At 48.7% G+C, this 15,679-nt stretch overlaps 6 protein-coding genes across 6 annotated transcripts; 3 read left to right on the forward strand and 3 right to left on the reverse strand.

Annotated features, from left to right (window-relative positions):
* Nucleotides 1-836: 836 nt before the first annotated feature.
* On the forward strand, nucleotides 837-2,472 carry J7337_013793 (uncharacterized protein; the record flags this gene model as incomplete). The annotated part of the gene is made up of 2 exons (XM_044831269.1): nucleotides 837-2,036; nucleotides 2,083-2,472. 2 exons carry the CDS (start codon nucleotides 837-839, stop codon nucleotides 2,470-2,472), a joined length of 1,590 nt encoding a protein of 529 aa, XP_044674544.1.
* A 312-nt stretch (nucleotides 2,473-2,784) lies between these two features.
* Nucleotides 2,785-5,129, reverse strand: J7337_013794 (uncharacterized protein; the record flags this gene model as incomplete). The annotated part of the gene is made up of 2 exons (XM_044831270.1): nucleotides 2,785-3,596; nucleotides 3,650-5,129. The coding sequence occupies 2 exons, from the start codon at nucleotides 5,127-5,129 to the stop codon at nucleotides 2,785-2,787; spliced, it is 2,292 nt and encodes a 763-aa protein (XP_044674545.1).
* Nucleotides 5,130-6,116: 987 nt separating this feature from the next.
* On the reverse strand, nucleotides 6,117-10,465 carry J7337_013795 (uncharacterized protein; the record flags this gene model as incomplete). Its single annotated transcript, XM_044831271.1, has 3 exons — nucleotides 6,117-6,495; nucleotides 6,552-6,715; nucleotides 6,770-10,465. The coding sequence occupies 3 exons, from the start codon at nucleotides 10,463-10,465 to the stop codon at nucleotides 6,117-6,119; spliced, it is 4,239 nt and encodes a 1,412-aa protein (XP_044674546.1).
* A 727-nt stretch (nucleotides 10,466-11,192) lies between these two features.
* Nucleotides 11,193-12,408, forward strand: J7337_013796 (uncharacterized protein; the record flags this gene model as incomplete). Its single annotated transcript, XM_044831272.1, is given in 2 exon segments — nucleotides 11,193-11,208; nucleotides 11,225-12,408. 2 exon segments carry the CDS (start codon nucleotides 11,193-11,195, stop codon nucleotides 12,406-12,408), a joined length of 1,200 nt encoding a protein of 399 aa, XP_044674547.1.
* A 396-nt stretch (nucleotides 12,409-12,804) lies between these two features.
* Nucleotides 12,805-13,817, reverse strand: J7337_013797 (uncharacterized protein; the record flags this gene model as incomplete). The annotated part of the gene is made up of 3 exons (XM_044831273.1): nucleotides 12,805-13,448; nucleotides 13,498-13,727; nucleotides 13,786-13,817. 3 exons carry the CDS (start codon nucleotides 13,815-13,817, stop codon nucleotides 12,805-12,807), a joined length of 906 nt encoding a protein of 301 aa, XP_044674548.1.
* Nucleotides 13,818-15,266: 1,449 nt separating this feature from the next.
* Nucleotides 15,267-15,554, forward strand: J7337_013798 (uncharacterized protein; the record flags this gene model as incomplete). Its single annotated transcript, XM_044831274.1, has 1 exon — nucleotides 15,267-15,554. One exon carries the CDS (start codon nucleotides 15,267-15,269, stop codon nucleotides 15,552-15,554), a length of 288 nt encoding a protein of 95 aa, XP_044674549.1.
* Nucleotides 15,555-15,679: the final 125 nt, after the last annotated feature.

The following is a 15,679-nucleotide window of genomic DNA, read 5'->3' on the forward strand; positions in this document are numbered from 1 at the left end:
TTTAGCTTATTTTATTTAATTATAAGACTATTACTTATATAATAGCTTAATTCCTTATAAGTATTATTAATATTACTTAATAAAAAAAAGTATTACTATTTTCTTTATATAACTTAAAAAATAAGAAGAGAATTAAGGTAATTAAAGAGCTACTTTAAGGAAACTATACCTAGATTATATTTATATTTAATATATAGATAGTAATTTACTAAGAGGGACTTTTAGGTATAGTATATAGTAATTAGAATTATTAAGAAATACTAATATATAAGAAAAGCTTAAAGAAAGTTTCGTGATAATATATATATCGGTGCTACTGGGGCTGAGATAAAGGTTAGACTGGCTAGATGTATGATTCAGTCCGCTTTGCTAAGTCAGGATAATGCGATGAACTTACAGAAGGTTTGGGGCAATTAGAAGGTAGTGGCGGTATTGAGTTTATGAGTTAGTTATAAGGTTAGAAAATACACTTCGGTTTTAATACAATGATGAAAGGCCTTAAAGAAACTCGCGACGAGGTTCAAAATCGTGGAACGCCCAGCGAACTTCCTTAGTTTAAGTTGGACTAGCAAGAAGCGCCTTGATGTTTGCGCGGCTTGCTTATTTTGCCATGGCTTCTTAGGCTATTAGTAGAGGCGCAGCTGTAGACAAACTGACGGATCACAACCCCTGTCAGAATTGGGGCGCAGCGTCATGATCCTTCGAGCTTCCCCTCTTCTTCCAGGCAACCACGTCCGTGGTCTATCTCAGCTTCTTCATCAGCACCATCGAAAATACCAGTCGCACTCATTTTAGAAGAAATAGTAGTCATACCCAATTGAACCTGAAGCAGTAAGATGAGCAGCCGCCGAACTTCAGCTCTTCCAGGCTGCTCAAGTCCGCCGCAATACCTTCCCCAAAACCCGACTACGAGGCTCCCAACTCGTAAAGTTCCTGACGTTAACAAACACGGGCATAATTCTCCTTACCGTGGAAACTCTGCATCGACCATCTCGAAGCCTAGTTCTTCGCAGGCGCTACCGTTTAGGTCTCTGCGGCCCGTCCAAGATGGCGATGGCGCAACCAGTTCTTACTTTGAGCACTCAACCGGCAAGCGAATCAATACTGATCTTGTCTTTACCGCAGCTCTCAAGAAGCAATACCCTGAGCTTGACCTTGTTGTAGTCCCAGGGGACGGCGACATCGGAAGCCCTTGCAACTTACTGGCTTTCGCAAGCGCCGGCTTCGCTACCGTGACCCCAATCCGAGATGAGGGTGAGCTGCCATCGTCGCTCGAATGGACGGTTTACTTGCCTCCCGCCCGCAGAATGGATGGTAATAAAGGAGGCTTGGCCGAGGCGCCTATCTTTGGCAAATTCCTTTACCAATGGGAGGGCGAGGAATTTCTCGTCTATCTGGCCGATGGTCGGGATGGGTCGAGTGCTTACCCAGAACTCAAGAACTACTACATCCTCACGGCTGATGTCTACAAAGCTGATCAACTTGTTCTCGCCGCTGGATCATGGGCAAGCGACCTGCATAATGAGGTCTGGGTCTTCGATCAAGGCTTTTTCACCAAAGATCGCGAGCTGTGGGAGAGTGCGCAGAAATCAACATGGGACGCAGTCATCTTAGACGAGGATATGAAGAAGTCTCTTATAAATGACCACCTCTCCTTCTTCGAGTCGAGGCAGACATATGCACGCCTGGGCGTGCCATGGAAGCGGGGAATCATTTACCATGGCCCCCCTGGGAACGGAAAGACTATCAGCATCAAGGCTGCAATGCATATGTTGGCTGATAGGGCCCCTCCCATTCCTACCGTGTATGTACGTAGCCTGGAGTCGTGGATGGGACCCCAAGGCTCTCTTTACGAAATCTTTCAAAAGGCGAGGGAGTTTGCGCCCTGCTACTTGGTGTTTGAAGATATTGATTCTCTCGTTACACCTGACGTGAGGAGCTACTTCTTGAATGAGGTTGACGGCCTAAAGCAGAACGATGGCATATTTATTATCGCCAGCACCAACCATTTGGAGCTTCTAGACCCAGGAATCGCAGTACGTGTTGTGACCTTGGTAATATGAATACCCGCTAATAACTTAGAAACGCCCGTCTCGATTTGACCGAAAGTATTACTTTCCCGACCCAAACATTGACCAACGAGAGGCATATTGCCACTTTTGGCAGAAGAAGCTGAAATCCAACAAAGACATCGAGTTCCCGGATAAGTTGTGCAGAGCCATTGCTGAGATCACGGACAAATTCAGCTTTGCCTATATCCAGGAGGCGTTTGTGGCAGCACTGTTGGCCATCGCTCGGCGTTCAGAGGACAAGCCAGCAGTTGGAGGCTCTTCAGAGGCTTGGGTGTTGATTAGCGATGAGTTTGGGGGTGCCCTAGCATCTGATAATGATGCCATAGACAAACTGGAGCTCTGGATCGAAATAAAAAAGCAGATCAAGATTCTTCGCGAAGGCATGGAAGAGGAGGATTAGTGGTGAGATACATTAAGCAGGAGGAAACAGAAGCAGAGTAGTTGAAAGTTGAAAATATTAAATTATTCTTATTTATTATTTATTACATTTCAAATATTAAAAACATTAATACGGAAATATATTAACAAAGACTAAGTCCTATAAGTGAAGTTCTATTACTAGTATTATATACGCTTAAAGCCATATTGATAACTCTTATACAATAGCCTGTACAATGGCATAGGTCAATCGTCAGGCTGCCGCTGCGTGGGTTGGGGCAAAACCCTGCATCCGTGTCTCAAACTCTTAATGTTGAAGAGCACTCAAGACTATTCATTTCCTGGCCATCCCAGCCGTGGTCTTGGGAGCAAGCCATCTAAGACGACCGTTGCCATCGATGCGGCATTGCGATGATGCACCCCGCACATGGTTCAAGTAACCGTACAATCCTGCTAATTGTGCAGGCTGTCTCTGGGAGCTGTCTGTTTGGTTCTGGTTATGAGACAGCGGGGTCATGATTGCTTCAGGGGCGCGGGTACCAGTAGTCGCTGGTTGAGGTGGCTGATGGGAATGGAAATTCGTGATGCCCGGTTCGTGCTCATGCGCCGGGGGCCATCGAGACAATGAAGCGTCACTGACAGAAGTCGCCTGGGGTTGGATATTAAATACAGTGTTTGAAGAAGCGCTTCCTAGTGCTTGAGACTCAGGCACGCCATCACGTTGCCGGGCATGATTGGGGTTTAACAAGATAGCGTCTGTTTGACCGGCGTTGTCTAAACGCCGAAGGTACTCTGCCGAGTCGATCAAGGTGTCATTTGAGTCCACATCATTTGTTCGTTGTTGACTTTGATTCGCTACTGCATAATTCAACGGCTGCTGTGAAGATGAATTGCCATGGTTGGTGCCTGAATCTTGCTGGACATCACCCATCGTCATAGGCACCTCTTGAGGTTCGATCTTGGGAACAGGGGTCCCGACAGGTGTATCAGGCCATGGCTCACCACCTCCAGCTTCATCATCACTTTCATCATCAATGACAATGATCTCTCGACCGGGCTCGCCTGTAACTTGTTCTTCGCGTGGGAATATTTCGGCCGTCGGTCGGTCATCGCTAAGGCTTCCTTGTCCAGCGTTGATATCAGGGACTGGATAAAGAGACGGTTAGTAGTGTCCTAACAGTTCACTTGTGACGACTTACCTGCTTGATCACTACTGTTATTCCTTGATGCAATATAGCCATCCACGACGTCTTTGAACGGGATAGTAGCAACTCGGGGATTGTATAACTGAAAGTCGCGTGCAGCAACCCAATAAACGCGGCATTGCCCCGGAAACACCTGCGCATCAAAAAACATAATGGGATATTTCCTCTTCGGGTAGGACTCTCCACCAGGGCGATATTGCGGAGCCCATTCGTATGAGTCGTCGACATGATTATACCGATAACAAGATGGGACCTTCTTGATGAGCTCAGTGTCCTTGACAGTGAGGGCTAGGTCTTTACCCAGGTGTCCGACATTACGCCAAGGCAGAACCAGAATGGCAAAGAATCGCTTTGTCTCGCTCCAAAAGGTCGTGTACACTTCTCCAGGCTCGGGATCAATATCGGCGCGATTCTGATTACTCCGCGTAGGAAGGCTGTGAGGGACGGATGGAGAAAGACTATGGACAGGCCGACACATCTGAGAGTAGGAAGGTCGTCGCGCAACCTCATTATTCTCAGCAACTTTTTCTTCGGTGCAATTAAGAACGCGAGTTCCCAGAGTGCGAATGGCTTCTTCGTAATTGACAGAAGTCTGGTTGTGCTTCTTACCCCGAAGATGCTTCACGGCACCGCGAATGGGATGATTGTTGAAGTGCAGTCTGTGCTTCTTACACTCAAGGATATACCAGAACTCTTCATGCTTGACGATGTTGTATTTGGGCTCGGCATGGCCGTTTTGGTAGACTTGGTCGAACTCGATAGTTCTGTCGCCCGTAAGAGACCCTTGTGCTATATCCGATCGAATGCGCTTCGTTGGACGGGTCGGACGGAAGTCGGGGGCTATCTGAGCGTCGGCTGGTCTCTTTGGGGGGCCTGATGAGGTATTCTGTTCGAGTCCGTGTAGTTCGCCCGGGCGGGTGCTCGGCTCGCCTGCACTTTCGGCGTCGGGGCGGCTTGGTACGGAGTCGTTCGTGCTTGTCGGCTGGACGAGAGGGTCTTGTGTAGGAGCGAAACATGAGGCAGCTGTGTCTTCGGGCTGGTGGGTATCGACGGCGCCTGGTACAGTGTCTGACTGAGCACTGGTAGTTGGAATAGGGTGACCGAATTTGTCGCACAAAAACTTAAATAATCTTTTACTGACTTGAAGATCAAATAGGGCTAGAAGGTCAATAAAGAGAGGCACCTCGTTATCGTAGAGCTTGTTCTGATGTTCTTGCTCTTTTTGTTCCTTGGTATCTTCATGGAGCGCCTCAAGCTCCTTGATACGGGCTCCGCAGCTCATAATCTCATCGAGTTTGTCGATTGAGTTCTCTGACAAGTGTGTCAGGCTGTTGAACGCATCTTGAGCTATCTTGATGTTTTCTTGAAAATCTTGCTCCGGTGATTTCACAAGACTAATTTGGGCTGCCCGTCGTTTCACACATTCCTGAATTGCGGCAAGTCCCTCTGAGGATTGCAATGGATGGCGCTCCATTTCAGGCGGTTTTGGGGATAGTTCACGCTATGCAGCGATAGGTTAGCCAGTAACTAGGGGCCGCTTGGTATCTCAGTCAACGAGACAATAGCGTGCAGGTAGTCAACGGCGCCTCAGAAGGGTAGAGACATGGCAATGGGCCATTTGTCGATAGAATCAATTGTCTACAGCACATGCCAGTAGATGAAAAGAAGAAAAAGGAGAGAGAGGGTTTATTTTATTTTATTTTTTCTTTTGATGTGACAGCCTGATTCCGCCCATGTCCAATCAAAATAGCAACAGACAAGGATACTGCGAACCGGCCAATAATGAGGTGTCTTTTCATCCTGGTACCAACAGTTCTTCTACAATGTGGCTTGATGAGAAGAGTTTAGGTCCGTTGCCTCTTTGCTTCCTACGTGAAGGTGTTGGCGGACCATTAAGTCGCGTCTAATGGAACACCGCGACGAAAGGCACACCCCTTAATCAACCAATGCTTCAGCCAACGGTTCAACCAATCAGTAAACGAATTGTTAAACCAATCAGCGAACTGATCAGTGAGCCAATCAGTGCACTAACCGCCGGGGTGACATAGTGGCAGATGTGCGTCAGCGATTCTCTTATTTTTAGACCAACCAGTCATCCAATCAGTAAACTGTTCAGTGAACTGTTCAGACAACTACTAAGTAAACCAATCAGCGAACTGATGAAAATATTTAGGTAAATTTAGTCTAAACTTAGGAGACTTTTCGCTAAGTTTATTTTTGACACTGTATATCCAGGTTCGGTGTTTTCTTGCTCCCTGAGGCAGGACTACAAGAACTACATGTTCAACGAAATCACAATGTGAAGACATTGAAGCTTGACCCAAAATAATTAATATCCAATCTAAAACTAAACTACCGCGACCAAAGGTCAACAAGCAAAAACACAAAGAAGAGAAATAACAGGGTACACCGTTCTAACCATTCTAATATTATCCTTCCACCCCATTCTAACCCATCCGTTCTAAGACTCGGCCTTCTTGGTAGCCTTGGTCCTGAGCTTCATCATGACATACACAAGCCCATAGAAACCAATAACAAACGCAACAACAATACCAGCGTTTCTCCAGCCGTAATATTCTTCTTTGAGGTTCAATGTACGAAGGTAGTCCGCGCCCGAGGTGTATTGACAGACTTGACAGTCGGTAAATGCATCCGGGTTGAGGAGGTTAGTGGCCACGCCCATACCGTTCTGATAATCGAAGAGGTAGTCGCCGCAGGTGGTGTTGGATGGAGGGTTGAAGACGGCGAGTTCGTGGGGTTTGCAGTGGACGGGCTTGTCCCAGGTCGTGAACACGAGGAGCGAGCTCATGAGGTAGTTGAAGGGATCAATGTAGTACATCCTGTGGCTCAAGTCAGATGGTGATGTTGCCATGCCATGGGAGGGCCTGCTACTTACCAGTATCGCCAGAATTCCACAATCTGGCTGTAAGGAATCATGACACCGCAGAAAGAGACGAGAGTGGTGATGACCAGAGGATTGACAAGCGATGCAAAGACAGCGTTGGGGGTGTACGCAGCGATCGCCTGGCCGATGCCAGTATACAAGCCTTCATACATGAGCTGTAGACATGTTAGCTTCAGTACTCAAGATACAGGAGACAAAGAAGAACTTACCGCGACAAAGAAGACACTCCCGGCATGCTCAGCACCAGTTGGAAGCCCAGCAGTGAAGTACCAGCAAACAAAATACAGCACGGCACAGACCAGCAAATACGGCAGCTCTGACACAATCAAACCCGTGACGAACGGCGCCCAGTGATACATCTTGCTCTTTTTCTCCCTCGCCTCATAGATATCCCGCCGGTCGATAAACAGCGGCTGCAGCTGCGCGATGATACCCGGCGCGATGAAGATGAAATTGAACACGGTGAACAGGTTCTGCTGCAAATCCGTCAAGCTATCGCCGATCTGCCAGAATGTGAAACCGTTGAGGAGCGGGAGGAGGATGTGCATGGCGATTTTGTTGTCGACGTATTCTGTGTTGCGGAAGAGAGAGATGTTCATTCGGTGTGTCACGAGCTTGACTTGTGTCCACATTGAGGCAGCGAATTCGTTGCCGTCGTCGATGGTGCTGGAGGGTTGAGATGCTGCTACTTCGGTCATGTGGTCTAGGTCCTTGCTGAGTTGGTCATGTTCTGGCGACTGTAGCCAAACCTGGTTCCAGTCTGTGTCCTTGTACGGGCCATCTTCGCCGGATACAACGTCGATCATGTGTTCAGCGGGATTAGCCTCGGGTGGACAAGGAGCGCCATGACGGCCGAAATACTCCTTGATAGTAGCAGCGTTGTCACCAATATCACCGAAATACACAGTCTTCCCACCTTTGGTAAGCAGCAACAGCGTGTCGAACTGCGCAAATAACTGTGCAGATGGTTGATGGATCGTCACCAGAATAGCCTGTCCGGCAGCCGAGAGCTTTCGAAGGAAGCGCACCGTGTTGTAAGCAGCCTGCCCGTCGAGTCCAGATGTCGGTTCATCAAGGAAGATGAGAATACTAGGCTTTGCGACCAGCTCAACAGCGATGGTGAGACGCTTGCGCTGTTCAATCGACAAGCCGTTTCCAGGACGACCAACGAGTGTGTGTTCGAGATCGTTCAGCTCAAGCAGATCAACAATGGTATCAACGTAGCGTAGCTTCTCCTCGGTGGGTACATCGCGAGACTGGCGTAGCAGAGCAGAAAATTCGAGGGCTTCGCGAACAGTTGCAAGCGGCTCGTGGATGTCGAGTTGCTCGACATAACCAGCTGATCGTTGGAAGGACACGGGAATAGGTCGACCGTCAACAAGCACTGATCCGTGGATGGTTCCTTCGGTTTTGCGCTGGGCGAGGACGTCGAGAAGGGTTGTTTTACCGGCACCTGAAGAACCCATCAATGCACCGAGCATACCGGGCTTAACATAGCCTTGGACGTTATCGAGAAGGACACGGTCACCGTCCGAAGTCTTGACGGTATATGTCAAGTTCTTCCAGGTAAAGATACTCTTGTTGCGCATGAGGTTCGGGTCAACCTCACCATCAGAGGCTCCAGCTCCATTATCAGCGCGGGATTTTTCCGAAGGGGATTCGCTGTCCTTGGAGGGGAGAAGATGCTTGGACTTGTGCTGCTGTTCCCGAGGAATGAGAAGGCTTCGACTTCCCTCTCCGACCTGCTTCCATCGGGACGTGAAGAAGATGGTGAGACCGACGTAAAAGATCCACCATGCGCAGTTGATGCCAAAGTTGCGCCAGATATGGCTGTGGCTGAACGACATGTTGGAGAGGTAAGCGTCGCCTGTGACGAACGCAGCCCCAGGTTCAGCGCCGCCGACACCAGCACACGCTTGTCCTCCAGGACCCCCGACATAGCCAGGGCCATTGGGAACGAGGTAAGGCCCAACGCAAGGAATCTCTTGGTCGTGAAACTCATTCCCAAGAAGAGCCTCAAAGCCGTAAGCCATGGGATTGATCCAGAAGATCCACGATAGCCAGGGATGCATCTCGGGCTTGATGATCATATATCCCATGTAGACGAACAACGCAACGACAGAAAGACCAGAGACTTTGGTGGCGGCGTCAAAGGTTGGGAACGCAGCGCCGATGAAGCGGAAGAAAGCCGTCATTGCCAAGGCGGTAACGTAGTTGTTCACGAGATATGTAAAGAACGCAGCAGCAGTAGTCTTGAGACCGACGAGGAAGTATAACACGAGACCGAACTGGGTGACCTGAAAAGCCAAGATGGGCAGATCAGCGACGACTTGCGCGATGCAAAAGGCTGCCGGGTCATAGAGTGCAAAAGACCGATGCTTCGCAAGGATAGGTCGTCCGGTAAAAGAATCCGTCACTTCCGACAACGCCAAAAGTGAATTATACAGAATCGAGAAGAACAATGCACCGCCCTTGAGAAACAGACCAGCAGAGTTATCAGGAGCATTGTAGAACAGCGATCCACCCAGAAAGGCCTGGATGAGAGTCGCGCCCTGTTTCATGAAGAGCGTTGACTTGTCACCCCACATGATCTGGTACTGCCGAGTAACAGCAGCTTTGATCTGCTGAGCGAGGTTTGCGGTGACGGGGGATGAGGCCGGGACGTAGCGCTGCTTCTCGCGGGCGACCATCTCCTTGAAGACTGCTGTGTTCTCGGCTGCTTCGGTGCTGATGGGGTATGCCTGACATTCTTCGATCATACGGGCTTTGATGGCTGATCTGTCGTAGGCTGCGCGGACACCATCTGCATCACGGGGGAAGGTATTCTCATACCCCTCCGCAATGCGCCTCTCGGTCGGAACAGTGACACCCGTGAGGAAATCTCCCCGGTTCGAGCCCGAATCTCTCACGAAGCCAAGATCTTCCATGAACGGAACAGCATCTTTCTGAGGACCATAAAAGATCTGCTTGCCCTCATCGACAACAAGAACCTTGTCAAACTGCTCGTAGATCCCATTACCGGCCTGATACAGCGTGACAATAGTAGTCAAACCAAGAATATCCGTCATGGCCCGTATAGCACGCACCCACTCCAGCGCAGTACTCGCATCAAGACCACGCGTAGAGTTATCCCAGCAGAACACACTAGCCCGCGTGGTAAGACACTCCACGATAGACACGCGTTTGCGCTCACCACCAGACACGCCGCGGATGAAAGCGTCGCCGACTTTTGTATGTTTCGTGTGGGATATGTTGACGGAGCGGAGGAGGAAGTCTTTGTAGAACTGGGCGTATTCTTCGCGGGTTTTTATGCCGGGGGGTAAGTGGAAGGGGACTTTCATGCGTGCGGCGAAGTCGACGGTTGCTTCGACTGTGAGACTGGGGAAGAAGATCTCGTCTTCGGTGTTCATTATGATTTGGCCGCGGTAGGCTTTTGCTTCGTCGGCGGACATGTTGCCGTAGTGGACATCGCCTGTGACTTCTTCGTAGCCTAGACGGTTGTTTGCTAGGACGCTTAGGAGGGTTGTGCATCCACTTCCAGGGCGTCCGAGGACAAGCAACATCTCACCAGGCTTGACACAGCCGGACGAGTTATCAATGATAGTCTTCATGGGAGCGTCTTTAGCGCTCTTGTGAAAAGGGTAGAATTGGGACAGGACGTTTTCGTTGAATGCAGCGTCGCTGCCTATGCCTTTGACCGTGAGGTTCTGCCAGGTGACGCCGAGTTTTCGGGGCTTTTGGCCAATTTCTTCGTCGGAGTCACGCATGGCTTGGAGTTCGGGGGCAAGATGCCATTGTGTTGTAGTGTTGGTCTTTTCGAGAGCAGGTTTGTCGACTAGTCCTGGGGGATGTTGTTCAGTGGCTGTGATGGAGCCATCTTCGGTGGTTGATGAGCTGATGCTCATTTTGATAGTCTATAATTAAGGAAATGAAATGGTAGTAATTAGAGAGCGATAGATTTAATTGAGTGATAGAGAACGTAATGGAACGAAAAGTGAGCGTGATATAACAGCGACAGAAACGTCTTCATTTACAAAGCTAACAACTCTCTATTTCTTCACGATCAAAGCGTCATTTACTTGACCGGCTAAACCTCCAAAACCCTCCGGACTCAGATATGGAGACTAGAACAATTTCTCAGCAATCGCAAAAGAAAAAAAAAACCCTGCGGAAACGCCATTGTTATCAGGAGCGAGGAGTCCGACCGTCTCCCTCACGGCATCTTCCAGAGCTAAACCTCTTGCGGCCACACAAGCGAGTCCGAAGCGATCGACAGACCAATGCGAGCACGGCAGTTCTGCCCAACCGGGAGAGTTACTAAAGGCTGTCCGCGTCGGAGAGTATACTAATCACCTATTCCCCCCCAAAAGGTTTAGCTTGCGTTGTGGTGTGAAACCATCCGCGGAGGGTTTTGTATATAGAGGTGCCATCGCAGCGGACTTTGCTTCTGTCCTTCAATCCGATAGCCAGCTCAATTCAATTTTTACTACTGTTTGCAGACAAAGCTCCGTGCGTGTTCAGAATGGGCGCCGCAGTACCGCATCCTTCTCAGAGACGGTTTTCGTGTGACGTCTGCAGAAAGAGCAAGTCGCGATGTCAGCGGATACGACCTACCGATGAGAAATGTGCACGATGTTCGATGCTGGGAGTGAAATGTGAGATAGGACAGCAAAAGGTTCCTGGGCGGCCGCGACGGAAACAAGCTGGGAAGAGCTCACCACCTACTGTGCAGCAACTGCCTGTCGGTAAACCAGACTCTCCCAATGCTGTAGCGCAAAACGCTGCTTTTGTGGATGATTGGAGTCCGTTTGATTGGACGGGCATGTTGTCACCCAAACCATCCCCTCCTCAAGTGTCTGCCACCTCGATACAAGATGGGATTACAGCGTCGTGGGGGTTGGGATTCACAGACATCTTCGATCAGTCGACGACGTCTTGGGGCACAGGTGGTAGTCTCGAATACACATACACCGATCTCGACACCACCACGAACATATACCCAATCGGCACGTCTCCGAACTCCATCACATACGAGACATTCTTCCCCTTGACCAACTGCCTCACAACACATCACCCACGAAAGACAGACCCTGGACAGTTCATGTCCGATCTATCTACTATAAACCTCGGTCTTCACGTGCGTCTCGAAGCAATGAAGATGACCAAGACGTCGCTCAACTTTGACCTCATGATCTACCAGCACGGCCCTTTATTTATCGACAACATCACGTTGGCAGAGTACATCATCACAGTGGCTCAAGAGTTCCTCTTCATTTTGACAAAGCTCTACAATACCCGACATTGCCCCGAACTGTTACGTGAATCACAACCGATGGAGTTGATCTGTCCATGCCGTTTATCCTCAGATCTTCGGCAATGCTCAAAGAATCTCTTTGACGTCGCCCTTCCTCAACCTACCGTTACCTCTGAACCATTACCTACCCCTATTGCCTTGATGATCACGAGTATCTTCATCCAGCTCATCACCATCTACGAACTTATTCTCGATAACATCGCTACACGAGTCGAGCGTATTGCCGTCGATCCGATCGAGCCCGTCCAAGGTCTTATAGTCTGCGGCCGACCACTTGAGAGACCTTGTACACAGGGAATAATCTTCTGCGAAGTGTCAGTCAGTCTGATTGAGAATATTGAGCGAGTGTTGGGTGTTGGAAGGGGAGTGGAGGACAAGGAAGTCGGTTTGTTATCGCCGAGGCAGGTTGATGTTCTTGGGAAAGAGTTGGATGAAAGACGTCGCGTCATTCCTGATCATGCTATGATGACGCCTGCTATGTTACGGAAGCTGCTTGGAAAGGTGGCGGATATCTTTAGGAGTATTAGAGTGTAGTTTAGTTTGTTAGATTGTACTTGCGAATGCATTATTGTTCGACTTTGGAACCTCGTTTTACTTTTCTATTTTTACTAACGTTAGTAGCTGTCTTGAGGAAGGAAAACTGAGGACTTGATCCTAAATAATACAAAGACTTAGGTAACTTGGTATAAGTTTAGCATAAGTTTAGTCTATCTTTTGCTAAGTCTACTTTGACACCCCATATGGTCTGATGTTTCCTTGAGGGCTGCGGCCCTTTGGTGTAATTCTATGGCCTATGCTAGCCAATTCCTGTAGAGCCAACCCAACGGTTTTCGAGATATGGTTTTTCTTCAGTACCAGCTCTTCAGAATAGAAACAGTAAGTAAAATATTATTATTAGAAATTAAAGATAAATTCTATCGCGACCTGTATCTAACTAGACTTTGGCAGACTGCCCTGGCCCTTCTTATAAATCGCCTTCTTCACATCCTTCGTAAGACCAACGCCCCCCTCCGAGACCCCATCAAAGATCTTTCTCCATCCAATCGCATTAAGAAGCCAAATAACATACGCATTCGCTCCCCGCCAAATATACTCCCCCTTGCTCAAAGCCGTCTTATTCTTCACCACATCCTTCACCACCAACCGTGCGAACTCCTCAGGCTTAGTACCATTCTTCAGATGGAGCCTCGATCTCTCACGGAGACCTTCCTCAGCATCGATGAAGATACTGTCGGGGGAGAAGAGCTTTTTGTCTGATGATGTGAGATGTGTTGCTACTACGCCCATGTAGAGAGTGACGACCTTGACGCCAAGAGGTGCAAGTTCAAGACGCAGAGTGTCGGAGTAGGAAGCGACTGCTGCTTTGGTAGCGTTGTACTGGGCGGTGAAGTAGTAAGGGACCCGCGCTACGACTGACGCTGTGTTGATGATGGTAGGTGTCGTTTGCGAGTCGGCGACTGATGCGAGGAGAAGTGGACTGAAGGCTTGGACCATGTCGAAGAGGCCAAAGACATTGGTGTTGAACATGTTCTGGACTTGCTCTCTGTCTGCTTCAATGGCGGGGGCCTCATACACTGGAAAAGTCAACACACATCCTCGTTCACAATTAGCGGGCAGACTTACTCATTCCAGCATTGTTGAACAGAATATCCAGTTTTCCTCCCGTTCTCTTTATGATCTCATCCTTGAGAGCAGATATACTCTCCGGCTTGGTCACGTCAAGCGTTAGAAGCTCGATGCCCTTTTCTTGAAGACCTGTAAGGGATTTGGTGGATCGAGCGGTCGCAAAGACTCGGTAGCCTTTAGCTGCGAATTCCAGAGCGAGGGCGTGACCGGCTCCGCCTTCGGAGCAGCTACAAGCATGTCAGTGAGTCCCAGTCTGCATGCAATGTCAATCGTAGTGGAGCGCACCCAGTAATTAGAGCTGTCGGCTTGCCGGACATAATGGGGTATTCGCAGGGTGTCGCGTAGATAAACGGGTCAAGTTGCCAAGCTGTTCAATTGAAGGGGTAGTTATGCTGAAAGAATTGCAATGGGTCATACGGAGCCATGGGTACAGTCTCAATTACATTGTTTCTTTATAAAGCTTCTTTGCACGCTGGTGGTTGGTCATCATTTCAGCGATAGATAACCATTCCCTTCTCTCCTCGGAGGCTTTAGTAATATTACAAAATGTTTCTCGACTCTCAAGATGCCTGCGGGCGTATGGAGACTTGCCGAAACTCAATTGGGATGCGGAGTCTGCGGGCATTGCTCCGGACAATGCGGTCATTTCGGGTTTTCTGGCGGGGAACGCATCGGTAGTTAGTTGATTAGTGAACAGTCCGACATGTAAGCTGTTGTTGTCAAAACCTTATTACAAACCGGATAAATAATTATTCCTGGTCTCTCTTTCACATGATGCTGATTGTTGTAAGAAGACACTTTTGTCCAGTTTTGCCTGACACTGGAAGGGAAGAAAGAAAACTCGGGACCCTGATCTTAATTGACATAAGTTTAGGACAAGTTCAGGACAATTTAGTATAGACTCATGATAACCTTTGCTAAATTATTTTGACGCTCTGTATTGATGTCTGATGTTTTCCTGCTCCTTGAGGACACTGAAGCTCTGCTGTGTATGTATTCTCGGAATATGGAGCTGCTAGCGAATGACAAAGGGTCTTGCGCTGAAAAAAGTAAAAGCATGGGTGCCAAAGAAGGAAATTACCAGCATAACACATCACAGAAAAGTTCTAGAAGGGCAGGTCAGATTTCGCTCTGATACAGTCGTCGCAATGGTAAATACCAAGGTGGAATGGCCCCCAATGCTCTGCATCCAATGCAGCCCTACCCATTCACACGCATAAGAACTCTGTAGCCTTTCAGATTTGAAGAAAACGTTGGTCAGTCCTATGTTCAGTGCATAATATGACCTAATGTTGCACACTGGTGCGACGTGAGTAAGATCCGGTTGGTTGCAAGGAGGAGGAGTATCCTGCACTGTAGGAGACATGTCACACTGTCACATCAGGCTGTCTATCTGGCCGGGCGAAGGATGAAAACGCCACATTCAATATTCGGTGCAGCTGCACCGTTTTGGGCAGAATGACCGACACATTCACACCGTTTATGCGAAGGGCTTGAAACAACAATGCGTGTCTTCTTCGCATTGGGTAGCCTTCAGAAGGACATTACGATCCTTTCGATCTAAGTATGCTCCATAGATTGTCTTTGCGCATATATCAATCCTGCGCAATCATTCCATCTTCTCCTTTTAATTGTTCTCAGACTTCAGATTCTGGTTAAACTCTGCGAACTTCGGCCCATAATCTCCCAGCGCTTACTTCCCAGGCCCAATATGTGTCTCTTTCCCTCCTGTGTCTACCTGCTAACCTGCAGCAAAGCATCAAGCCATGTGCTGCCAGACCAAGACCGTCGAAGTCTGCGGCAAATGCGAGAGCACCAGTATTGGTAGCTATGGGCCCGTCACGCCATGCGGTCGGCGTGGACGCGGCCCTTTAACCCAGATTGATGACAACACGGAAGATCCGTGCCACGGAGTTGAGGTTGATGTCGAGGAAGTGTCTATCGATTTTTGTCATAACTGCCGTATCTTGGAGGAGTTGGAGGCTCGAGAGAGGAAACGAGAGCAGAACAACGATAGTGACGATGAGGAGATGGAAGAGGTCTATATCCCCTAGGCAACTACGAATTTTTACATGTTTGTATACTCAAGTGAGATTTTCCAGAACCTGAGAAGCTCGTGAGAGTTGTACAGCCTTTTATTACAGCATCTCCATCCACCCACACACTTTCATCATGTACC

This window comes from Fusarium musae, chromosome 11 (genome assembly GCF_019915245.1).
Source record: "Fusarium musae strain F31 chromosome 11, whole genome shotgun sequence".
Taxonomy (NCBI): domain Eukaryota; kingdom Fungi; phylum Ascomycota; class Sordariomycetes; order Hypocreales; family Nectriaceae; genus Fusarium; species Fusarium musae.